This window comes from Rhodnius prolixus, unplaced genomic scaffold (genome assembly GCF_049639745.1).
Source record: "Rhodnius prolixus isolate KJV_2025 unplaced genomic scaffold, Rpr scaffold_37, whole genome shotgun sequence".
Classification (NCBI taxonomy): domain Eukaryota; kingdom Metazoa; phylum Arthropoda; class Insecta; order Hemiptera; family Reduviidae; genus Rhodnius; species Rhodnius prolixus.
Genome location: NW_027411587.1, coordinates 83109 through 110129, shown reverse-complemented (window position 1 = coordinate 110129; position 27021 = coordinate 83109). Strand labels below are relative to the sequence as shown.

At 32.1% G+C, this 27021-nt stretch overlaps 2 protein-coding genes and 1 long non-coding RNA gene across 5 annotated transcripts; 1 reads left to right on the top strand and 2 right to left on the bottom strand.

The window, feature by feature from the left end:
- Positions 1-771: 771 nt before the first annotated feature.
- LOC141448446 (acetylcholine receptor subunit alpha-like) lies at positions 772-20844 on the bottom strand. Of its 3 annotated transcripts, XR_012455002.1 has the most exons (11): positions 20728-20844; positions 14959-15104; positions 13931-13975; positions 13718-13827; positions 11584-11794; positions 9512-9689; positions 4143-4295; positions 2019-2176; positions 1479-1679; positions 1152-1316; positions 772-1012 (listed from the first exon to the last, which is right to left on the bottom strand). XR_012455002.1 is itself a non-coding variant. In XM_074116808.1 (10 exons), exons 1-9 carry the CDS (start codon positions 20798-20800, stop codon positions 1488-1490), a joined length of 1266 nt encoding a protein of 421 aa, XP_073972909.1. In that variant the 5' UTR covers positions 20801-20844; the 3' UTR covers positions 772-1012; positions 1479-1487. The 3 variants fall into 3 exon arrangements, 2 of the variants coding, with proteins under 2 accessions (XP_073972909.1, XP_073972910.1); XM_074116808.1 differs by lacking the exon at positions 1152-1316; XM_074116809.1 differs by lacking the exon at positions 1152-1316 and having other exon boundaries at positions 9512-9680.
- Positions 16054-22263, top strand: LOC141448454 (uncharacterized). The gene is made up of 2 exons (XR_012455035.1): positions 16054-16505; positions 22118-22263. It is a non-coding gene; the product is annotated as an uncharacterized lncRNA (long non-coding RNA).
- On the bottom strand, positions 21448-26974 carry PolA2 (DNA polymerase alpha subunit B). Its single transcript, XM_074116807.1, has 10 exons — positions 26733-26974; positions 26439-26640; positions 25382-25421; positions 24849-24910; positions 24281-24545; positions 23872-24121; positions 23258-23489; positions 22642-22845; positions 22374-22554; positions 21448-22244 (listed from the first exon to the last, which is right to left on the bottom strand). The coding sequence occupies exons 1-10, from the start codon at positions 26806-26808 to the stop codon at positions 22095-22097; spliced, it is 1662 nt and encodes a 553-aa protein (XP_073972908.1). The 5' UTR covers positions 26809-26974; the 3' UTR covers positions 21448-22094.
- Between the last annotated feature and the right edge of the window lie 47 nt (positions 26975-27021).

Sequence of the window (27021 nt, the reverse complement as noted above, 5' to 3'; positions counted from 1 at the left end):
TTGACAAACTTCTTATCCAACAAACTCTGACACCTAAAACAAAACACCCATTATATTTTTTTGTTTAATGCGCCGTGGCTTTATTAACATCTAACATGAATAGAACAATCGAAGTTTAGAGAGAATCGAATGAAGTCTTTCCTGATACACCCAGTCTCATAAATGCCCTCAATTGAATGAATCTGAAAAAATGTTTCAAATAAGAGTGTTGCCGACCCAGTGAAAATAATTTAAGCAAGTTTCGGGATATTAAGTTTCAGTTTCAGTTTTGTGATAATTTATTCGCGCTCAAACACACTGACCATTTTCTAAAACTACTTTTAGACCTCAAAAGACCTCAAAAACGGATATTTTCGATGAATACTCTAACGCTACAATACTTTTGTCACCTAGTGTGGAAATGGGAAAAAAAAATGTATTATTATAATACGACCTTGCACACTGTTGGTTGAGGAACACTCTAAGGAGTCTAAAATTAACTCTTTGTTACATACATTAAATTAATGACTATTCTGCTTATAATTAGATTACAATGCAGGTGCCCTCAGACTTAGGACTTAGGGCCCGAAGGGCTACTATCTCTCACCAATGTTCCCCTCATTCTTTACACTGGTTGCCCTTAAACCTCCATTATCGTTATGGTACTTCTTCAAATCCGTTATAATTTGTTGATAAACTTGAAAAAAGCTTGGAAAAAAAATACAGAAGTATGGATCTTTTGCTTTTCTGAGCTTTTATTTCTACGGATGGTAAGAACAATGAAAACAACAATAGTGTGAAGTGATTTAATTTTTACTACCAAATTCTACAATTTTTAAATGATTGAAGTACATATTTTAAATATAAAATATCTTTTAATCAGTTATAATATTTTTAATTGGACAATAATTTTTCTTTAAATTAATTAAATGGAACAGTTTTTGTTTAATTTCTTATCTTGTCCTTATTCTGTGGTTAACAAATTTCAACTACAATATTAAATGTTTAAGTTTCTCCTTATTTCATTGATTGCCTGCAAAAACATTTAATTTATTAAAACAGAGCAAAAAAATAAAAATGAGACAAAATTATAAGTATTTGAAAAAAAAAAATACTCCTAGTAAAATTGGTAAAGAAAGTTCTGCGGTGAGCCAATTGTATGGGAATATTACCTCAAGATGATAGATAAGCTAGCCACAGCTTTTTTGGCAGCGCTGGAGTAATAATTATTTGTGCTACGGATCACAAGATGTAGAATAACTATTGTAATTTAAAAAAGAAATGATTACTTCGGCAATCCAGGTTGCTCTCGAACAGCTAGGTTCCTATCAAATTAACTGAAAAGGTACTGAACTTTTTATCCTATTATTATTTTATGGTACATTACTGTCGTCGAATATAATACAACTCCAATTAAATCTCTTACAAAAAGAAGAAAGAATATTGTCAATTTCAATATTAACTCTTACATCAAATTCAAAATTAACAAAATTATATACCTCTTCTTTTTATAGAAAACATCTTAATGCAAGTGAAGTGAACGTTATTACGTATATTGTAAACATAACTCTGTCGACGGCTTTTGCAACTAATGTCCATTGTCGAATTCCACTTCCAGTCAATAGTCGCCGATCGCCTTGGTTGTCTTCATATTGGCGTAACTCTTCTCCAGTACCGGTCATTTCCTCATCATAATGCATCTAAAATCAGTCAATGTAATTGTTATTATTCTCGCAAAAACACAGAAGTTTCAAAATACTATTTCATAACAATCCTGCTATGCATTAAGAATGTTACTCAGACTTTTTTGTCATATTGTCACAAAGATTTAACCGAATGGCTATTAATTCTGTGAATTTTTTTTTTTTTAAATTAGCCATGTGTTGGGTTTAGTTCAAGACGATATAGAAACAGTTTGCTGGAAATTTGTGAAATACAGGGATATAGTGGACACGGTGGATAAAGAAGAATGGATTCCATTCAAGTGGATCAATGAGAAATTTAAATAAATAAATAAAAATAATAAGAAAAACACTTACCTTTTTGTTTTGAACTCCAAGAACACTTGCCAATGGTCCTCTTAAAATGCTGGCGATGTACCATGGTACTGGAGAACTGGACTGATGTAGATTGTAGGTTATCACTGAGATCAGCATCGATATGACTACCATTATCAGATGATACGAATAGAATACAACTGCAAAAAAAAAAAAAAAATAAGATAAAAAAGTAAAAATAATTGGTAGGTTTCTTTGTTGGTCTCTGTTGTTTAAAAAATATGCGTTAAAGGAATGATTAAGTTTGTGGGGAAATCTCCAGTCAATCACCAAACGTGATTCAATGTACTCCTTCCTTCGCTAGGACACTTATCATCAACTGTAATCAGAAAAATCATCCTCACTGCTGTTCATAATCCTGATTATCATTCTAAATCAGTTCGACATCTAATCGAATGAGGCTTCTCCAGGAAATGAAGATGAGTTAAATACTGAAAATGAAGAAGATATCTAAAAGTAACATCTCAGATATTCGGTTGATCGAATCCAATGGAATCGACAGGTCCCATGCGTAGTCACAATGAAAAGGAAGGTTCGCCTAGAAAATTTGATGAGAGAAAAAATGAGGAGAAAGAAGAAGGGGAAATAAGTGGACCCTCTGGTTGAAGGATAAGGTCCAAAAAACCTGCGGAACAATGATAGTAATCTCAAAGATAGAGACATGCAGTGTGGGAAACCAAAATGGTTTATTCAAGCATTCAATGAGTTTTCTCGTACAATAAACTGCTAAACTCAACAAACGTACCCGCAAAACTCCATAATAGATTCTCCAGTGAGAATTATTACTCACTGTTTGGAAACATTCCACCTTGTTCTTCTGTTGCATAAATTTGAAGTTGCAGAACATAAATCTAACTAATTTAATAAAAGTAATATTTGTTAAAAAACAAAAATTGAGTAAATTTAACTTAAACTGCAATAAATAAGAAAAATATCAATATCGAAGTTCTCGGTTCGGTTTTACTCTCTAAAATTAAGCTATAAATGATGGTTGTTCATTCTTTTTGGTGACTGATTCATAGCTTCAATGGGATTGAAAAAATAACTGCCATTTCAGTCTAGTAAAATTTATTTTGCCGAGCTTTCGACCTAGGGACTAGGTCATCTTCAGGGCTAGTTTAGAAAGTAATACTATTACATTTCAGGGTTGGTGTGTCTTCTGTCTTGTGGATCTTGTGGACTGAGTCCCTAGGTCGAAAGCTCGGCAAAATAAATTTTACTAGACTGAAATGGCAGTTATTTTTTCAATCCCATTGAAGCTATAAATGATTATCATTATTATACCTTTCCTTACCTTTACATCTGGAATTTAGGTACGCTGCTTTTGCTTAGTAACTTTCGAATGTTGCGAGAATCTGTACTCTTCCAGTCGAATTGTTACAAGATTCAAATACGTAGCGGAAATGACACTATCAGATTATTCATTTTTTTTTTTATATTTTTTACAAGTTAGTGATTAAACAATTTATTATTTAACTGATCTTATTTCTACTAACTCTTTCTAGTCTATTTCTAACCGCTCGGTTACAAGAAACTATCGGTCAATTACAATACCTATGAAAAATACAACAATCCTTCATCTAGTTAATTACTATAAAATATAACGGGCTTTATTTCAACACTGGCCTTAACTTGTAACCTTTATTTAACGGTAAAAGTCTTATTTTATTATTTACCCCATTAAATATAAAATTGTTAATTTTTAAATATAATGAATAATATTAAATTTATAAAGAAAAAATTTTGAAAAGTGAATACAAAAAAAAATTGCTCCCTAGGGCGAGGTATGTTTATAAACATTTTTCGAACAGTGTTCGTTGTTGGTAGTTACAGTTCATTAGTTAAGTAATTATGTGGTTCACTATAGTGAGTCTCCAGGGGATCGCCCACTAACCAACCCCGCACTCACAGGTAGATGGTGAGGAATTATTTGTAAAAAGTGCCTGCGTCAGAATTATCCTCTGTAATATTCATGTGGCTAAGAAGGGAGCTGTGACTTTGTGCAGGGCGACGTCATAAAAAATATAATAAAGTCTGATATTAAAAAAGAGAGAAAAAAAAAACTGACAAAAATAAGAAGGTAGTTTAAAAAAAGGGTGTAGTTACCTATAAGCGGGGTGTTGACGCCCATAACTGGCAGCCTCTGTGCAAAATATATTAAGAAGATGCAAATTAGTAGGGCTGTTAGACCAGACACAAGAAATTTCTCTATGGCGTGGGGCGGCAACCAGAATACACCCAAAGTCAACATTACCAGAGCTGCAACATACATATTACATTCTTCTTGTTTATTAAATTACTTTAAACATACTGTATTTTAACTTAAAAAAATAAAATATGTACAACTGTAATTTGTACTCACACAGAGTACTCCGCATATTTTTATTATAATTTAAATGCTTGATTTTCTCAACATGCTGCGATTAAATTAACGCATCTTCTTTTACTTCATTAAAAGAGAGATAAGAAAATATATTAGCAAATATCAGTGAATTTTCCAACACTGTAAAGTAAAGTGGCCATGTGTAAAACAATATCTGTCACCTTCAGATAGCGCATCATATTAGTGAAGAGTAAAACAAAAAAAATACTTCAAGTGGATTGGTAGCAGAAGAAAATATGATGTATACAATTTGGAAATGCAGTTTAGAGGAAAGCTTAGTTTAACAATTTCCTGAGAACCTTCAGCAAACATAATTTTCCTGAGAAGAAGTATCAAAGACAAGTAGTAGGCGCGGAGGTGGATAGTCTCGAGAAAATATAATAATAATAAAGAGTTTAAAAATAATCTACAATTTTTGAGAACAAGAAGAAAAAAATCGTTTCTCTAGTTACATTCCGGCTAGAGAGATTTCGAATCCTTAATATTCGAAACGACTCTGGTATTAAAACAGGTTGGCGATTTTAGTGATTTGAAACATCATTCCAGTGCAAAATTTTAATTCCATGAAAAACCTTTCTAATCTGAAGATCCTTCGAAAAATAGCCAACGCTCCCTACTAGATTTCTAATCAAATCTTCCATTAGGACTTACATATTGACCGCCAGTTCATCACATACCGTTACAAAGGGAAATCAAAATCAAGCCATTAGTTCTGTAACCTACATCATATTCACATGTGATACTGATTATGTTGTAGTGAGCACAAATATATAAATATATATATTCGCTTACATATATGTATATGTCTCACAAACACCATGTAAAAATGTAAACACAATGCAATGTGATTTTTTTTTTTTTTTTATCATTTTCAGGGAGCTTCAGATTTTTAAGTGATATTATCTCCTCGAATGTCATTTCTACACCCCTACGTATAATCTTTCATTCCATCTTTCATATTGTGGTGATATTTTTCGTCACGTTATTTCCTTGTGATTTTTATCATTTTGTGGGTTTGTATGTTTTTTTTTTATTTACTTCATTTTAGGAATGTATTGTGAAAAAACACGTCATATAATCTGATATCTGAGAATGAACTCCTAGTGTTTCCATTAACTTTAAAACTGACTGAGAGCTCAGTCCTACCTTCCTCGTATACGATAACTTAACTTGTTCTACTCTTTCTCTCTTTCTAGCATTTTTTGTTTGTTTGTAAGTTGGAATTCTGTTCTATTATTACATTTGAGAGAAATGATATTTTGTCAAAAATACTGGAATTTTTAAAATCGTTTTCCCGATTTGTTCTCTCAATTATTTGTTTTCCAAGTGTACTCGTCTACAACACTTTCTCCTCCAAGCTTGAGTCTTGCCAACAGGGAAAGAGCAGTAGCTATTTCTTTAGAGATCTGTACATACCTGTTAAATACGAACAACACTAACACTCCGACCCTCACTTAATAGATATGAGTGCAGAGATAGTTATTGTGTGCAACTATTTGCAATCCAATCGACAATACATACATAATAATCTCTTTCCATCGCAAAAACACAACAACATTAAAGAGAGAAAAACAGATCTTTTAGATAGCAGAGGATTCACTTATAGCCATTGCCCTTCTAACCTACTCTTCTCTAGTTTAAGACCAATTTAACCTAATTTTTTGTATTCAATTATCCATTAACAGTCTCTAAAACTTGACACTTTGATATAGTACTTCTCATCGCCAACAGCGAGTTACTCCAAGTGAGAAATAGTCTTTGAGTTCCTGGTGTTCTTTCGTGGGTATCCTAGCATGTAAACATCAACATAATTAACATTGACAATCCTAACCCCTTTACAATACAGCAGACCCTGGCAGAGATAGTTGTTTTTAAGGAATACTTTACGGCTTTTACGATTATTAACAAAATAAGAAACATTTCTCCCAAACGCTTGGTGGTCAGATGATGGTCAAAAATTTTAAAGAAACATTTTAAAGTTAACTCACTGATAGTATACTGATTTCATGATTAGATATTTGTTCTATACATTCAAGAACAACTTCATGTTCAGTTAGTTGAACTTAGAGTTTCTCCTTCTGGGAACCTTTTAGTGAGGATAGTGTTGCCTACGACCGAAGTAAAAAATGGAGAGAATTGTCTTAGATGGGTAGAAATGAAGTCTATTTCTCAATTTTCATCAGTTACTCCTGAGATATCAAAATATATTATTCTTTCTTGAACTTGAACACTTGTTTTTAACTATTTTCCACCTTTTACATAATCATGATGTAACAGAATTATGTTACATTAATTTCTTCTAAAATTAGAACTCCTTTTCTCAGCCTGAGCTATTTTAGATGCACTTTCTTGTGGTCGGATGAGAAGTTTCATAACGGCTTAACAATAAAATTTATTGAGTACTTCATAAAAGCTCGAGAACAATACAAACACACTATTAATCATTTAAACCAAATCATGCAAGAGATATATTTTCCATTCAACTGTATTTATTTAACTGACAAACTCAAACCCTAAACGGAGGAGAAAACTTTGCCCAGTAGAACGGTGCTGCAGTCTGATTGCCTTCTACATACAGTCGAGGAAAAGAAGTCGTAAGGCTTTACACTTATTAAACTCTTTGGTGATATATTGTCGGACAATTATGAAGATAATGCATATTTAATAATGAAAAATCCAGTCGAAGTCTGACTAGTAATGGACTCTGTAGATTACTTTTAAGCAGACCTTATGATGTACAATAAAAAAGTGTTAACGAAGGCGTGAAAGATTTCGTAAAGAATTCTAAAATGACTGAATTCTTTGAAGAAGGGAACGTTTTGTTCATAGATCAATATACTTTGTCCAGATTGTCCAGGTTTACAATCATTTAAATCTATGATCAAACAAAATTACAAGACAATAACTTTACTATCAAAATTTATAATTAAATAACGCACTTAAAATTGTAGAAGAAAAAAAAATCGTTTTAAGATGTTAAGTAATATCCTTCATTAAAACCTCTAAAGCGGTGAAATACAGTTTATGAAAAGAACATTAACTCTCAACCATGTACAGATTAATTTTGTTCCTGGATTCCAGTTAAATTGTTTTAATTAGTGCTGAAGGTGATGTCATCATGTTTAAAACAGTGTTCATTTCCTCCATTATAACAGAATATCAAATAGAAAACTAATTACTTTTAAATAAATATAAAAAGTAAATTCTATTAAAATGTATTTAATATACGAAAAGTAATGCCTATTTTTTCAGGCGGGCTTTACGTCCAACTACCAATTAGGTGTCATATATTAAATATATTTTTTGAAACATTAATAGCATTCCCAAATGCAAATTAAAAACCTCTGAAAAGCTTTTTAAATATTAATATCCTCCAGCTATAAATAGAAATAAAACAAAATGAAAATCAATTAGCAACAAATGTCATTTAGAAAGCAGTTTTTTTATAAAACAATAATAATAAATAAATTGTTTCTATTTATAATTTAAATTTTCTTCAAACCAAATTTAGGTCAAAAAATAGTCCTCTAGACACTGATGTCTCACTAGATCGTAACATTACGAGGGTCGTTTGAAAAGTCCGTGCAAAGTCAGAGAGATAGCACCACTGGCGCGTATCGAGGTTATGTTTAGTTAGTAGCATCTCTTGGAAGGACACACACCAAGTTTCAGCCAGATCGGTCTATTTCTTTGTGTTTGGCATTCGTTTGAATTGAGGAAGTCGAGTGATTTTCAAAAAATGGACGAAAAAGAATTTCGTGTGTTGATTAAACACTACTTTATGAAAGGCAAAACGCCTCAGGAGACTAAAGAGAAGCTTGCTAAACATTATGGTGACTCTGCACCTTCGATTAGAACAGTTTATAAGTGGTTTCAAAATTTTCGGAGTGGCCATATGGGCACAAGTGACGCTGAACGTTCTGGACGCCCTGTTGAGGTTACTACTCCAGAAATCATTGATAAAATCCATGATATGGTGATGGATGACAGAAAAGTGAAGGTGCGTGAGATTGCTAGTGCTGTGGGCATCTCGAATGAACGGGTACATAATATTTTGCATCAACATTTGGACATGACAAAGCTATCCGCAAGATGGGTGCCGCGATTGCTCACGCTTGACCAAAAACGAAATCGTGTGAAGTGTTGCAAGGACGGTTTGCAGCTGTTCCAGAAGAATCCGCAGGACTTTAAGCGTCGTTTCGTCACTGTGGATGAAACATGGATACATCACTACACTCCTGAGACCAAAGAACAATCTAAACAATGGGTTACCAAGGGGGAATCTGCGCCAAAAAAGGCGAAGACCGTTCCTTCGGCCGGAAAGATTATGGCGACTGTCTTTTGGGATTCGCAAGGAATAATCCTCATCGACTATCTGGAAAAGGGTAAAACTATTACAGGTGCATATTATTCATCGTTATTGGACCGTTTGAAAACCGAGCTGCAAGAAAAACGCCCACGATTGGCCCACAAAAAAGTCCTTTTCCATCACGACAACGCACCAGCTCACACCTCAGCAGTTGTGGTCGCAAAATTAATGGAAATAGGGTTCCAACTCGTTTCACATCCCCCCTATTCTCCAGACTTGGCTCCCTCGGACTACTATTTGTTCCCCAATATGAAGAAATGGCTGGCGGGAAAAAGATTTTATTCAAACGAGGAGGTGATTGCAGAAACGAATGGCTATTTTTCAGACTTGGACAAATCCTATTATTCGGAAGGGATCAACAAACTAGAGCAGCGTTGGACGAAGTGTATAAGCCTAAAAGGAGACTATGTTGAAAAATAAAAAAGGTTTACCCCAAAAAATTGAAAATTTTTTTTATTTTTGCACGGACTTTTCAAACGACCCTCGTATCTTTACCATGTTAAAGTGCAAATACGAAAGTCTGACAGCGAATCAGCAAGAATGGTCCACTCCCCAATAAACTCGTCGAAAGAAAAAACTTGCTCACTGCACAGAAAGCTGTGGTGATGTTGGACAAGGCAAGCACAGTGAGGAGGCACACATGTTTCAAATAATTATGAAAACTAATCTCGAGAAAACGGGAAGTGGAATGTTAATCTATTATTTTCAAGAATTTAAACATACCAAAAGCAGGTGTAATCACAACTGGATAATAGGCTGTAGATCTTCGTTTTATTGTAACATTGAACTGTACGTCCACATATGATTCATTGCAGCAACTGTAACGACGTTCATTTCTTCTTTTAACTACTTCTATGATTTCCCATTCATTTGTCTCTACATGAGCTGAAACCTCCAACCACAATATCAGACATTAGATGTATTCTTACAACTTTAAGAAGCAATAAGTATTATTTAGAGAAATTTCAAATCACCAAATTATTACAACGAAATTTTGTTAATAGAATGTTTCTTAGCAAATTGAATTCAAGATAAATAAAAGTAAAAAAAGTACAATTATGATTTTTTTGAACCAAAATAAAAATTTAATATCAATTGTCAAAGCATAATATGAGCGCTCTAACTAAAATGTGATACTAATATAACGGTGATAATTAAAAACAAATATTCAAGCACATTTTTTTAAACATCACATTTAATTAATGATGGGTTAATTTTCTTTATATTCTAACAGCATTAAATTATAAAGAAACGATAAACTTAACATTGTACGGAAATTAGGTAAAAAACGGGCTTGAATAGCACTGACGTGGACGAATTAAGGAATGAAAATATTTTGAGGTGCATGTTATAAGATTATTACTAACGCTTAACCATTAAAATGTCCGCACACTTTCGCTACAGAATGTCTCAATAAACTATATTTTTCCTTTGAGAATCCTTTTAAGCTAAGGAATGGTATTAGAATTGAAGTTCCAGTGAAATTAGCAGAACTAACTGAACATTTAACATTACTTTCCTCAAACCCCGGGATCCCAAGTAAAACTGCCTATTTTATAGCTCAGGAATTGTGAGAAACGACAAATAACTTAAATGTTTATATACATTTTTGCAGATAAATGCTGAAGGCCTCACAATAATTTGTAGAAAGACGTAAGTTTAGTGTAGGATCATCATCATACTCTGTAATTTACAAATTGCGATAACTTCAGCACTCAAATTTAAATTTAGTAAATGTCCGCAGTCAATTATTGAGAATCATATTGATGCCCAAAAATCAAAGCCTCTCCGGGGACATAAAAAAGAGTAAATAAAATAAGAACAATATGTCTACTACACGGCGGTACAAATTCTTTTCATTTCTCTGTACTGATATACTCTCTAAAATCAGTGATCACAAAATGGCATACTTATTATCTTTACACCCTATATCCGATCTGCTTTCTTGAAAGCTTGAATGCCAGGAATTGTGTAAGTTCCAGAAATTCTTAGCCCTTTCCAAGCCTTCTTTATTCCTTTTCTAATGTTTTAAAAACGCAGCCTTTATTGGCTTCACTCTTTTCATGTTACTGTTCTTTTGTTTTATAATTAGAGTTTTTAAAATTTGGGTTTTCACTACAGAATTTTCTAAAGTTAAATTAATCTTAAATTGAATGAAAATGAATTAATAATTGGAAAATAAGAATTCAAAGAGGCAATATAACACTTTAAATGCGTATACCACATTACACTGTTGAATTACAAAATTGACCTTACAAATTCCCACCTTCAATTCTCTAAACAGCATTCGACAGCTAAACATTTTCTGTGTGGACCAAATAATATAAATAATAGAATAAACAAGTACTGATTGTTTCACCAAAGAAATTGGGTATTTCTGGTTATTGCTAGCGAAAGAAAGTCAATGTAGTGCCTTATGTTTGTTTATGAATCGAGTAATTCATCCTTAAAGTCTTTGCACGAATTCTGACCTTTACTTCCAAACTGTACTCGAAAATGGCACAGTTATAGTCAATCGCAATTTTTTTTAAAAAAAGATAATATTCCTCGGCAATATTCCTTCGGTCAAATTAAAGACAAAATTGTATTGAGGTATTACACTTTTTTAAGAAAACAGAGATAATTCATCGTGTTTGTCATCCAAATCCAAGTTATATTATTTGTAAGATCCAAGTTGTTTACTTCAATGAGCTCAATATTAAAGCTTAATGAGTTCTTAAATGGTATTAAAAAACAGATTTGTTTCATTATTATTGAAAAACGGCCAATTTACAATGTAGTATATTATAACTTACTTTTGTGCCTTTAGTTCTTAAATCTACTTGTTCTCCATTATAGGTCCAAGATCCAAGAATCAATGTGCAGGTATGTTTGTCAAAAGGCCATTTAGAAAGATCTAGATTACAGAAAACGGAGAACTGAGCCGGCGGTACCCACAGTACATCTCCATTTGGGTAGGCGAGTAAGTGGGTATTTCCATAATGGTCCATATTGTTCCCCAGGGCGCTAGAAAACCAAACAGTTGTTTAATTATATAGTACTGTGAAATTTATTAAAACTATATACTTGTGTAGAAGCTGAAATAAGACAAATGGCCATTAATATTATTGATAGGAAAACATTTACCACAGGTAAGATCATTCCATTTATCTCGTGGAGCGTTCACCTTCAACCGCAATATCAGTCACGATTAAATTTAAAATTAATTTTTCACTATCTCTTACTCCTGGTATGTGAATTTTTCACAATTTCAAATTTTCTGAATAGCGTTTTCATCGAATATTCATGTTGTTACTCTCTTCGCAATTTAAGAAAGTTTGACGAAAAATAAACTAGTTAAAAACTATTAAAAATATTAATAGCAATTACGTATTAAATCATGAAAAAATACAGTGGATAAATACAAGTATTTGGACACAGAAGGAAATGTCTTGTTAAAGGACGAAGCATTTAGCAGAAGGTGTAACCCTCAAGGTAAACGAAACTTACACACCAAACTTCTGAATTTTGGAGCAAGCTGTTTTCCTATATCTTCCCGTAAAGTCTCTTTTACTCTGACCACTTGTGTTTTTATGGATCTTCTAAAAATATTTATTTTTTACAAGTTAAGTCCTTATCGTTCAAAAATAAAACAACTTTTTTGTCGTGTTTAAAACAAAAAACGATTACTACGTTCCCAACCACCCAAGAATTCTCTCTTAAAAAAGTTATAAACTTTTATGTTTCATAAACTTCATAAGAATACAACGAGGCATAAGAAAAACGACTTTCTTTGCTAATATTTACATCAGGAAATTCAACGGTAATCCTATCCGTCAGATATTTGCACTTTGCAAGGGCAAGATTGTTCCAGTTAGATTCTGTCAACTCCGCGGCAACTAATTATACCATTCAGGCGCCCCGAACTAGATATGTTTTGATATCTGTTTGTGAACCGCAGGCCTTGCTAAACTACCTCTTATTCTATTGTTTTCAGAACAAACAAAAAAAATTACTGGTAAATGCTCCCTCCTAAATCCCAGATTTCGCGATTTCTCTGATGTTCATTGCGACTCTAACTTTCAGACAATCATTAAGTAGAGCGAACATACAAAGATGGCAAGCAATTTAACGCTAAGTACTTAAATATAATATAACGGATATTTTACACTGTATTCAAAGTTAAATTAATGACCTAACTGTAACACATTACTTCTGTAGTTACTAAAAATGATCACCTACAACCAAATAGTCCTACTGGTATTAAAGGATACCATCGCCACACACTTCTATTTCTCTTAAAATTTATTAAATAGCATTCAGGTTCTTCATTTAGAAATAAAAATAATAAATGGTAGGAATAAATGTATAACTGAACTCCAATAAAAAGCTAGTGTCTTCTTTGAGTGAACAATTAAAGCTCTAAGGGAATAGTTAGTACTGCAACAAAATAATAACTGATTTAATAGCTCCAAAGTCATTGACTTAGGTGTCCGAGAAGGTTACTAACTTCATAAACGTATATGGTCCTCTTATGTCGGAAGGTTCAAGCAATTCTATTTTTAGAATGAATTTCATTTGTAATTTCAGCATTGTTAGGACTTCCAACTTTTTTCCACAATCTTTAAAACTGAGAAAATATTTACTTTTTCCTAGTGACACTTTTCAATCTATTATTTGGATAACTTTGTTAAAAAATAATTACGGATAGTCTTATCTCGCCTCCAGAACTACCTTTTTCCCAACTAAAAGCGAGTAAACGTCTGAGGTGATTGAGCATGGGTCTAAAAACGTATATTTTTTGTGAAACACGAAATCGGAAATTTGACACAAGCGCAATACTTCCTTTTACCTACAGTAAGAGAAAATGAAAAAAAAAAGATTGACATCACAAATATTGACGGTAGCTAGAAAGTCTTTAAATCTTATAAATGTTAAAAAATAAAATACCTATTATAGAGAGCGATGTCGGGTTCCCAAACTTCATGATCGGCTAAGTGTAGCACGTCCAGATCTCCATACGCGGCCGCATCCCATCTCAGTTTGCCGTCGAACCACGACTAACAACACAATCAATACTACCACTTTCATGTTAAAATCATAAACTCTAGCAATTTTTATTTTAATATACCTTTCCTTATTTGAAATGATTATGCCACTTACCAATTTCACCCAAGCGTTTACTGTTAACAAGCATTTGGTATCATCCTGTAAAATAAAAGTAAACAAAATAATTATCTGAGATTCGCAATTGAAAGAATTATTTCTGACCTCAAAAAAGAATATTCATTTAGAACTAATGGAGATTAACAAAAGTTACTTTCTCTCTCTCCTATCACTCTCTCTCTCACTCTCTTTACGACAAACTTCTTAACACACGACTATATGACCTCCATTTCCACCTCGACATAGTCGTCAGTTTCGAAAACCACGAAGAAGTTGCGAAGAACAGCAACATATCTACTAAATCTAAGTGGATGAGGCGTTTCAAGCATTCTCGGTACTCGTGTACATGACAAAGTTGTAGGATATCGTTTATAACTTTATGCCAGTTACCACGATGAGAAATTTAGTAGTACAAATTCACATAAATCATCTATTTAATTAAAAAAAAACACCAGCTAAAAGTTAAACTTTACATTATAGCTTTATAGCGCACTATGATGAAAACATTTCATTCAATTTAACCTTCAATTTAAAGAGACAAATGTAAATAATCATAGAAATTTTAATCATTAAATAAAAATTTGAATATTATTTATTTTGTTTAACTTTAAATGCAACTTTCTGAATACTCGAAACAACTTTAAAACTGAAATGAGAATAACGATCTGGATGCAAAAATTTCCAGCACCACCCAGCGATTGATATTGTAGTACCATAAATTTTACTGAAAGTATCATAAATGCAGGTGGCCATAAAAAAACATGAATTCATAATTTAATCATTTTTAAAACTTCCAATATTGACTTGTGTTCTTTGCGCTTGCCAACTAGTCTGTGACATTTATTGGTGGATGTTCGTTTAAGTCAGCTTTGAATTAAATATTTAGCCAAGTTTTTCGCTTTTCTAAGTACTTACCTAGAACGTGGGATCGAAATATGTTTGGGAGGAAAAGTGTTGATTGAACAGTAAAACCTTTGCTATTTTTTGTGTGCGTGTAAATTCTGTAAAATAAATAAGATACTAACTAAATCTATGTGTTTTATCTCGAGATCAATATCCACAACCGTTGTGTTTGTATGCTGAATGGGTCTGGCAAACTTGTCGTAAGAGTTGAGCAAATCCCTTTTTAGGAGATCCGTATAGGTCGCATTCCACAGTCTTCCTGAATATCCTGTAAAAATATAAAGTATTCATTCACAAAGAAGGAAACACATTTTTTCAATATTTGTTAACGAATTTATTACAAGCCCACACAGATCAGGGGATTTAAACAATTTCAAAATTACCGCATAATTATGTTTTACTTCTACTCTAAGCGATTGAACTAATAAACCGGAATCTTCTGAGAGGAAAAAGTTGCTCTTAAACTACGAGTATTTCTTTGATTGGAGAAATGTACTACGTACAATTGCCCCGTAAGATGTGAACTAGCCCGTTCAGGTAACTTGACTACTTAGCGGGTAACTCAGCCATAACATTAAGAATAACATTGTCATTCTGTGGTCAAAACACTCCCAACCAGTAGCGAACTATAAAATAAACATTAATATCGCTGATTTTATTGGTCATAGCACTTATTTTATTGTATCCCTGACCGGTTTCAGCATTAGAGGATAATTCTGAGTCAACAAGAGTAGTGAGAGAAGGAACGCAAGTGAAGAATGGCCTGCATTAACTTATTAATCTAATGATGGACGAAAATCCGAAACCGATCAGGGATACAATAAATAAGCATGTTAGGGCGGATAAAATCAGCTATATTATCCGGCATTGCAAACCTAACTACAATTTTAAAAATTAAAGACTGTCTTCAATAATTAATTATTTTAAGCTATGATTCTGTGAGTCCTTGTGGGTGGGGACGAAGAATACATCCACAGTACACTCTGCTTGTCGTAAGAGGCGACTAAAAGAGTATCCCACTGGTCTAGGGTTAGGGTTACCTTATTTCAGCCTTTTAAAGTCTTATAGCCGAGGTGAAGATTCCTAACCTCTACTGGGTGAACCCACCCTCACTGGCATGTGTGCAAATAGGGCGAGCATTATAGTTCTATGAATTTTTTTTAGCGTATCCTCAGGCAAATTAATCCTCTCTATCGCCTACTCAACATTACATATTTTACAGATAACTACAATCTATGTACCTACCGATGATGTATTAAACATGAATGCCAGACTGGACTGTATGCCCATATGTTCTATTGTGTTTGTTTTATAAGTTTGGACGAAATTAGCTCCTGTTTTTACTGACAATTGATTTCCTCGCGTCCAAAATTTGAAATTCCCTGCCACATACTTTAATCATAAGCTAAAATTACATTTGAATTATCCATGACAAACACTACGCCTGATGTATTGTTAACTCAACTGGTATCAGCTAGTGCCAATTACCTACGATAACGTCAACGTAGGGAGGTTGCGATGACGTCAAATAGTCTGGCCGTTGCCCATACAACATACTACAAATCTTGGTTGTGAGAACCAATTTAAAAACCTGGTGTAATCTGTTGCTCTCAATGCAAATTTGATAATTTCTTGGATTTTAAGGATATTTATTTCATTTAACAAAAAGGTAATCCAATAAAACTCTTTTCTTTTTTTTTCCTTATCAGATAACAAATTTAGCTAGCTACCTTACGAATTTAATACGGGCAAGAAAATTCTTTCATTTGAAAGTTCAATAAACGAAATGCAAAGTGCATTGATCTTCATTTGTGTGTTGTTCAGAACGACGGCTACAATATTCTAGCTAATTAAAAAACGAGAGTCTAAAATGTAATCTAAAGCATTAAATCCTATTATTCGTTCATTGATTAAATGGTTCTGCAACATTGTAAAAGGCCTCAGAGTTCATTGTGAATTTTCCTGTCACTTCACTTATCATATACTTTCGTGGTCTTCAACTAATGTCTGAAATTTGAAAATTCTATTGTAAATCGTCCAACCATTCCTATTTTAGACTCCCCCTTTTCCGGCACCTAGTTTGCCGAATAACGCTTTGCGAAGGAATGACTCTGCCTCTTTCTTTCTTTGGGGCATATCCCTCTCACGTGGTTTAGCCTCCTTCTTTACTTGTGCAGAAACTAAATGAGTTCAGCGTGCGCACGCTGGGAATCTAACAAGATTTGAGTCTTTTGTGCTACGTTGCTCCTTTTTTTTATTTATTTTTTAAGCAGGCTAAGCATATTAGCAACTTCCTGCATTTCCTCGCTAGTTCTTGCAAGTGCCAATTTAGTGCATGCCAAAAAGAGCAAATCATTCGCATAATATCGTATTCGTTTAATATAGGCGTTGTATAATATCACCTATTGAATACAGTGAATAAGACCTTATACATGAAAACCTACAACGAGAAATATTAATTAAAAACGTTCTTAAGAGCAAAACTAGTGGTCCGACTTTGTATTGCAAATCATTGGTCATAATTGAGAATACCTCTCTCTGGTGCTAACCTACCCTGATGGGAGTTACAACAGATCTTTTAGATTGTAAAAAGTAGGCTTTGTCATCACTTCCTACCCGCTTTTATCTATCCATCCAAAATTTCATTTTATTTTTTATTTTTTTGATAATTTCATAAAATGTTGCTAATTAAGTAATTTGAGTGCAATAATTTTGGCAAAGTTAACGTAAAAAAGTTAGCTGGCGAGGAAGATGTACAATGATATTCTCAAACACTGCCCTCTCATGCTTTCTCACCTTACTAGAGTAGATGTGATGGGTTTGCTAATTATTCTGTATAATATCCAAAATACCTGTACTGGAGAATGCTCTAAAGAAAAAGCAAACAAAAAAGGCTGTTTATGAGATATGAAAAATGACTATCATTTTTTATTTTGCGTAGAGCTTGCTTCGAAACTTAAAAAAGAAGAAATTGATTTTGAATATGTACTTCAGAATTAAACGACTCTGCGGAATAATTTATTTTTATAAAGCTTTTTGGGGAACTAATCTTTGACTAAACTAAAGCCAATCGGTTTATTTCTATTATCTGGGTATTTGTAGAACTAAACCAATGAAGATTTCTGTTTTTAAAAAAAGTGTCAAGTATAACTTTTGAAAATTACCGTAAGAACAATAACATATATTTTTTTTTTTATAATTCTAGTTGTTTTACTCCTGCACATGGATGTCATATCGAAAGTAAATAAATTCTTTGATTAAATTATCTTTGTACTTCCTGTAGCTCTTCCCTAGTTCATATTTATGTTCATATATTTAGTTCTTTTTGTATTCTACTTGTATTAAATCCATCTAAAAATAATTATTGTAGGCGGAGTTATCATACGTTCAAATATTATGACCAAATTGTGCTTGATGAGTAGCGTGGTATGGTTATGTTTACTAGGAAGGCTGAGAATTTTTTTTAGTTTCATAATAGTAAAACTTGTTAAGAATTCCTCTGAATATCGAACTTATCTGAATCATAGTCATAAATCACAGGTAACTAGACTGATCGACGAACAGAAGCTAAGAAGTAACGAACGAATTTTGTAACTGGATAAAGTTTTTCACTTTAGAATGAGAGTGTGAATAAAAAACATGCCTCTCATAATGTACTTCATAAATTTATTACTTCTGTGTTGCAACATGCATTCGCATCTTTTTCCAGGAAAATTAAAAAAAAAAAGTTTTGTTTTAATCTACTATTTCTTTAAATAAAGTCACTTCAATGAATTTTTATTTATTACTGATAAAATCTCTATTGATAGAGAGGAACATTTCTGGCCTCTTTTTCCGCTTGTACTTTTCGTATTTCTTTTTTTTTTCAAGATGAGTCTTGCTTTACTTTCGACGTGGGTATTAGTATTATTTGATTTTATTTTTTTAATGAATTTCCTCGTCAAAGTTGATATCCATAAATTATTGTGAAAATCGTTCGATATCTAATAAGGCAAAAATGTGCTGTAATTATTCACGTTTATTTTGTTTACTTGATTGTTTAGTTTATGATATTTATTTTATCATCTATCAGAAAATGACCAGATTAAAAATTTCCTGTTTATTTTAGATATATATAATTAGGAAAACAATATTTTATTAATTATTTGTATAGTCTAACAAGTAGATAACTACTGAAATTTGGAAGTGAATTGAGAATTAACTTTCAGAGCACTTATTAAAGTATTTGAATGTTTTAAAGTCAACGCCGATACATTTTTTATGGATGTGACTGTCTATTAACGGTGACCGTACATTCACAAATTGTGTACTAACCAAACGTATAAAATTTATGTATATTTATATTCACAAATGACCTTATTGCAGATAATATACTTGAAAGGAAGTCGTAATCTTATAGTTGGAGCACATCGCTCTCTCCCACATCAACAGCGACCTCCTGAATCTATTTACATGCTGTTCGTCGCACACACATCAATTTGGTTGGATAACAAGTGGCTGGCCATTGTAAAAGGCACGCTCATTGCTAAATACCTTGAGAGTTTAACTAGTTTATCCAATCAATATCAAGTTATTGCAGCCTATAAAATGTACAAAAATGAATCCATATAGGGTTCTTTTTATTAAGCCTTTGAATTTTTTAAATTAAAAAAACCGTTTCGGATCAAACCGCGATTTAAAGTTACACGATAAAATTTTTCCTTTCTATCTCCTAAATATCCACAGTGATTGTAATTTATTCCAAATACGCATTAGCCGTTACATTTTATTTGAAAAGTAGTATAACTCCAACGCATTCAGGTGATTACATCTACATGCTACCATTTGCAAAATAGATAGGTGGTAAAAACCAGCCCTACCTTTTCTCAGGCAATTGAATAGTTTCCTTGTAGCTCAACTTGCACTTTTTTCTTTTCAATTTTCCAAAAGATAGGTATAGGGGGCCATTATATTCAATAGGTATAACTTACATCTCAACAAATGAATATCTCTGCATGTCTACATTTAATTGTTGCTACACTATGTGTATTCCATATGAACTGTGTGCCTCTTCTCCACGACATTCAAGAGACAAGAATTAATTTCCTATCAGTTTTCTGTAATATTTCAATCAAGTACAGCCAATAACTGAAGAGAGGAAAAAATCACAAAGTTGAATTCATAGTAATCCATTTTAACTATGAAATGAACCTTTTTTAAATTCAAATTAAACTTTTATGTACTTAAGGTTTGATTTTACAGGAAAAAAGTTTAATTTTAACGTAAAATGGATTACTTTGGTTGGAACATATTCCTTTGTTTGATGATTGATGATGTTTGATCGTTAGTTTCTTTCAAAAATTCGTTTTTTAAAATTATATTGGAAGAAAAAGAAGTAAAGTAAGATGTAAAAAAATAAATAATAATAAAATGCTTACTTTTGGATCAAATGTTATTAGTTATTCTATTTTAATATCTACTGATAGAACTATTCCTCAGAACGAAAACCAAATGAATGGAAAGTCCCTGCTTTCACTTAAATTTAGATTTGATAGGAAATTTAGAACATTAACTTTGTATGATTTCTTTGAGTCATCGTGAGATATGAACTAAAGACAACTTATGTCCCTAACACATTAAAAGATTTTTTTAAAAAAATTGTACATTTGTCTTTTGGTATATTTGATTATCCTAAGTCTTTCGAGAAAAAAGTTAATGTATTTTTCCACAACTGACTTATTGTTCTACGACAGAGAATATTTTAATTCAAGAATTTCTTTTCTTCAATAATTATTGAAGTTGAATTATTGAATCAATGAAGTTTCATTGTTTGTACATCTCAAAAATTAAAAACTTTTTTTTGTTAAAAATCTATAATTATAAGAAAAGTTTATTAAAATTAAAAAACTTACTTGTACTTGGAAGCTTTGCAAAAGCAAGTTTTAATAGTACTAGGAATTTTAGTAACTCTACACAATTCAGCATCCTGAAGAGAACTGATTTGATACTACATAAGTAATGTTAGAATGTATTCATTCTCCCCTCCTTAATGTAGGTATATTAAATAAATTTTTCAAAGTTGTCTTTATTCAAAAATTTATTTTTTTTCTTTTGATGGATGTATTTTCTTTTTATTTTTTAATAATTTATCTAAAATGTTATCGTGGTTTGATTTGAACTAGTAACATATACTCAAGTGCATTAATTGATATGAAATCATTATTGAACAGAAAATGAATTGTAGATCAAATAGTTTCATTTCCAGCCTAAGTAATTTTTGTGACTGCAATGATCTAATTTGTTATATTAATTTCACTATCATTTTTTAATAATCTCAATTTTTAACAGCCTCCTGGGCTCGGACAAGTTCGAATCCAGTGGCGGTCCTTAATTATTCTCGTTCTGAAAACCCTTTACAGCTCTCTATCCGGTGAAAGACTGCATTTCTGCACAGGAGAACATTATCTGAATGTCAAAGGTTCCGAGCACCAATCATCCCTTAATTAAAAAAATAAATAACATAGGCTTTATTCCTATGTTAAGCTAAATTCAGCAAGACAAATCAAATCTTAGAAGTATTGCTGACAAACACCTTAATATAATTTGATTCTGATGAAAAAGATTACAACAAATTAAGCTATATTACATTGCGTTTAATCAAATATTTAAAATAGTATAAAAATAAATAAATATTTAACAAACAACAAAGATGTAGTCCATTTTGTAAAATTAAAAAAAAATTAATCTTAATTCCTAAATTTACAATTTTACGGGAATTTATTCAATATTTGCTCTATCAATCGTTTTTAGTAGTATTTATGATATAAATCATCAAAACTTAAAGTGAATTAAAGTATTCAATATTTAAGAACCCTTAGTAGCATTAATATCCAATCAATTTTAGAAGTTCAACATCTGGTGTAAATTGTACTTCAGGGACGTGGCATCTATTGGTAAATCCAAACTTGAACCTTAAATTTTACTTTTGTGAACCCCACCACAAATTTACATATGTAGACTGGGGCTGTTACATAGTGAATGAACGCGCAAAATGATTAGGTTGCAGTTAGTTGTGAACTTGGCCTTATATCTCCTACAGACCTAATTTTTTTTTTTTTTTTTTTTTTTTTTTTTTTTTTTTTTTTTTTTTTTTTTTTTTTTTTTTAAGCTTTATGCTTCAGAAATTAATCGCGCCACAACCTAATCCTTATATTGAATTTCTATACACAACAAATTTTTTAACTATGTACAAAACAAATTGAACAAAAAGAAATAAAAGTCAAATTTTAACTATTTTTGCAGAAATATGAGTAGAAGTGCTCCAATCCTCTCCATCAATTATAGGCCTAGCTTCAATACAAGAGAATGTACCACCGACCATACCTTTAGTCAATCTTTCTGGATTCACAATCAAACAACCATCAACGTCCTAGAACAGATTAAACGAATCTGTAATTGAAGGAAGCAAAATTAAAATGGCTGGTTTGCTAAGTACAAGAGGTCAAAAAAAAGGAGCAAAAAATAATAAATCATATCGATACTTGGGATTGTATAATACCTTAACAAAAGAATTGAGATTTGAAGGAGCAATAAGAATATGTGGAGTAACAGGTAAGCGAGCACACTTATGCCACAGTGGTATATCAATCCCTACATCAGGTTCACTCGGATATAAAGGATAAAACGTTTGCTGATGAAGCATATGTCCTCCTAGTCGAGCTAAACGATTTGACTTACAACTGAAATAATTAAAAGCTCAAACAGCTTACATAAAAAGATAAATGCATGTTTGAATTAAAAATATGTAATAAATCCGTCATACATACTCGGAAATTTCATATTTTCCTATATGAAATACTGTATCAGTAGCAGTTAATCCTATTACTATTCCACTTACAGACAAAAGTACAGGATCTTGATAGAACTTAACATTTCTTAAAGAAACTCCCGCACACAGAGGAGGAGTTGGATACACAGGAATACTTGCAGCCTCTCTGTTACCAGCAATTACAATCAGCTTTGTGTTTGTCCTAAAACAAACAATAGTTTACTAGTAAATCGGTGGCATTCTTAATGAACTTAAAAACTATCTTCTGATGTATACATTATATTCATCTGAATTCATCTTGTCTTCAGCACTAAAAGAGAGTGAAACTCTCGAAGAAATCTCTTCTTCAAACATTTCAGCACCTATTTCATCGACTTAGGATTTATATAAATTTTATGAGGGGAATAAATATTTTATTATGACCAGAGATTGAAACTAATAGACTTAAATAGATAATGTAAGCTAATTTAAATTGCTCTTATCCTTAGCCTTTTAGCTAGTTTCTCTCAAGTCTATGAGCCTGACAAGCTGGGAATTTTTCTTAAACTCCTAATCCATTAAAAATAAAGATTGCGAGCAAAATAAAAATAAAAAAGTCATATACTATTACTTACTCTTTTAATGAATCAACCAGATTAGTAATCATCCTTTGATAATAATCGTGAAATGATTCGGCTATATTTCCATCACTAATTTTTGGATGATTAGCATCGATTAAGGGTCCAATTAAGAACAAAAGATTTGGTTGTTTTTCTTTTACAAATTTCACTAAATCATGAAGAGGTTCGTACGAAAGTGTGTCACTTAAAGTGAAAGGCCCTGCAGCAACAACTATTTGTACAGCATCTGAAACAAATGATAATTTGTTTGCTATTCACTAGAGAATTTGATTTAATTAATTAAGAAACAAATAATAATTTGTTTTACACAAATAAAAGACACTAATTTACAAGCTTTTTAATTTTGAATAAAAAACATGATACGTACAAGTAAACGCGAAAAATAAAAACTGAGGCTGAGAAAATAAGTTCAAGTTGAGGCTTAAGATCATATTAGAACAGACAAAGGTAAAGAGAATGATTAAGTTAATCTTGATGCTTGAATCCAAGAAGATACAAGGAGTGCGACCATTTAGAAAAAAGAAACCTTGACTAAAAAATAGCAAATATTTCAATTAATATTAACTCTAATTCAATTAATTATTCCGAAAATTGATAAGGTAATATACCTTTGATTGTAGGTTGTGGAGGTAGAGGCAATATCCCTGAGCTCAAAATGTTTGAAGCAAGCAGCTTATTTGACAATATCCTTCCTTCGACCGCAATAACTTGTCCAGGAAATAATGCATAATCTGCAGCATCATTTAAATCTAATTCTACAGTAAGACCACTAGATTCAAACAATCCTAGAAGTGGTATTTTTAAAGGAGATTTTGTTTTATCAAAAGCTCCCACTCGTCCGACAAACACAGAGGTTTCCTGTACATAAAAGATTATAGAAATATTTGCAAAATTTACCAATTTTTAGAAATTATAACTTGGACTTTTACTTATAAAGTAGTTAATGCGCCGTAAAATATAAAATTAATTTATCAAAGAGCAAACAAATGTCTCTCATTTACCAAAACAAATGTTTACCAACACATTTGAAGAAAGAGGTGTTGAAGCTTGTAGTTGATTCTTGGAAAGTATAAAATCTGCCAATTCTTCACAAGCATCCAACATTAATAATGACAAATCTCTTAAAGTATTGTGCGAATATTTCCACTCAATATTTAGGGGAATGTATTCTTTAACTTCAACATTTGATTTATGCTGTGAAGACCATTTCGAAACACTTCCATAACTTGTAACAGATTGTCCTGTATTAGTTCTTGAATTGTACTTCATGGATGGGGAGTATCTATAAAATTATTTGATTTGTTGTTAATGCAAATTTGACACAGAATTGTTGAAGTTTTTACCATCATCTCTACTCATTGTTTTCAGAAGTTGTCCAGATTAGAAAAATAAGTCTCAACGTTTCGGGAACCTAAGTGACTTACTTTTCTACCCTGAACAACCTCTGAAAAACCTTTAGGCATAGTAAAATCTTCATATATTTATATTACAAAACAAATTTCAATTAGCTTTCAACTCTTTAGCTCTAGAATTAAAATAAACTTCAAATAATAAAATACGAACCAAAATAAAATATTAAACTTACACATCTGGAGAAAAGCTTGCAGGTGAAAATATTAGGTTTTGATTTTGACCTTTGCTGGCTGTCTGTAAAAACATAAATTTTATTTATAAACAAAACCTGTGGATATCTTTGGCAGCAATTGAAGCAACGTTCATAATACAGAGCAATAAGTAGTTATGAGCAACAGTTTGAACATAACGTACCCTTAAAAAACTGGGCTTTAACTACACATAATCTACATAACACAGTTCCGACTACTGTAGGCTAAGACGAATACTTAATGTCGCTTTTCAGCGTATTAATAGAGTACATCATTTAAATCAAGTAACAAACATAAAAGGATAACAGTTAAATCGAAAACCTGCTCAAGATTCAATACTTCAAATTATCTTTTCATAAAGAAAAGGCATGTGGATTCAACTGGGACCATCTCTGTACGTTACTTTGCATATCTACTGACGGAAAGCAATATATTCTAATGATTAAAGAACTATTATTTTATCACTAAAATACTTTGATACATTCCTAATTCCAATGGAATTGTAATTTCTTACCTCTGGTGTTTTTACTTTAGACAAAGATGTAGGTGTTGTTCTTATACTGTATTAAGGATAAATATGTAACTACAAACATAATGACATAATTCATCTCTACAACTATTCTGAGGCGATCTTCTTCAATCCAACTTGACTCAACATCACTTTCTCTCTAATGACTTGGTTTGCTAACATGAGATTTTTTGGTTAATTGCTAAAGTGAAACCCAAACGTCAAAGACTGAAACTAATGAATTGGCTTCCGACTAATAGGAAGGCTTTCATTTCTTTTTTAATCACGTAATCTTTAGTCTTGTGCTTTACGAATTTCTTTGCTATTGTGCTACTGTTCTAAGGTGAAATCTAAAGATTAAAAAGTGCTGACACGCTCAGAATACGCAGTCATTTCTTTCCGGCTGAGTTGAGCCCAAAGGAATTCATGCCAATTTTGGAGGCGAACGTTTGTGCGGCTATGTTTTGGGAGATTCAATTGGGCAGGAGTGTTTTATCACATCTTTTATTATCTTTTTCCAAACGCCACGGTAGCCGAGCGGTTAGAGACGAGACCTGTAAAGCTAATATGTATTGTAGTACTGGGTTCGATTCCCGGTCTTAGGCCTTGGATTTTATTTAATGGTTTGCTATCGCCTCCGACCACAACACCTAATTGGTAGTTGGACGTAAAGCCCGCCTGAAAAAATAGGCAATTACTTTACTTTATTATCGTTTGTCATCCTTCTCTTCACAAAATGTGATTAGTGCTATAACCAAAAATAAACAAATAATACTCAACAAACTCAAAAAGATATGGATTTAGGATTAACTATCGAACTTAAAAAACATAAAATTACTGACATTTCAAGTCATAGTTATAGCCATCAAAATACAGGTTTTGCTTACATTTTATGCATTTCATAATTTTATTCTAATTTTACTTTTATTTAAAGAAGCATCACATCACCTAGATTTGCCAACACATTTAATAATTGTATTTTATAGCCGAATTGATAAAAAGAAACTAACAATAAATACAAAACAGTGGTAAATAATAATGTTTTAAAGAAAAAAAAGGATACTCGATTTTCGTAGAGCTGTATACTTTTATTTTATCATTAACTTTGGGAGTATACATCTTATTTTTGCTTAGTTCTTTGCTCTCCCATTCAGTTAATCTTTCCTCAGTAGGGCTCTGTCCATCTAAATGATTAAAACTCCAGGCTACCCAAGCTTCCACAAAATTCTCTTCACTTAACTGGTATCTACTACATATTGCTTCACCTAAAACACATAAAAAATTAGCTTGTCCAATCATTTAAACTTAAGCAGTCACGACATAAAAATCTATACTGTAAACACAATTGAAAACTTACATAGATCCAACACGTCTTCGTTCACCGGAATTCCAAGTGAACCAAACTGATGACTAATTTCTGCCTTATCTGGCATTTCAAAACACTCGCCAACAAATAAATAGTTCAATCCTTTGAGAAGTAGTTCAAATTTGAAAACTACTCAAGAGTATTCTAACAAATAGCAAGTCTTGTAATTCCTGGCAACCGCTAAGATTAACCCAAAACTGTTTACATTCCACTTTGATGCGGGTGCTATTTCGCGCCCAAGATTTTCTTTCAGCAGCACTATCTACACCAACTGATCAGC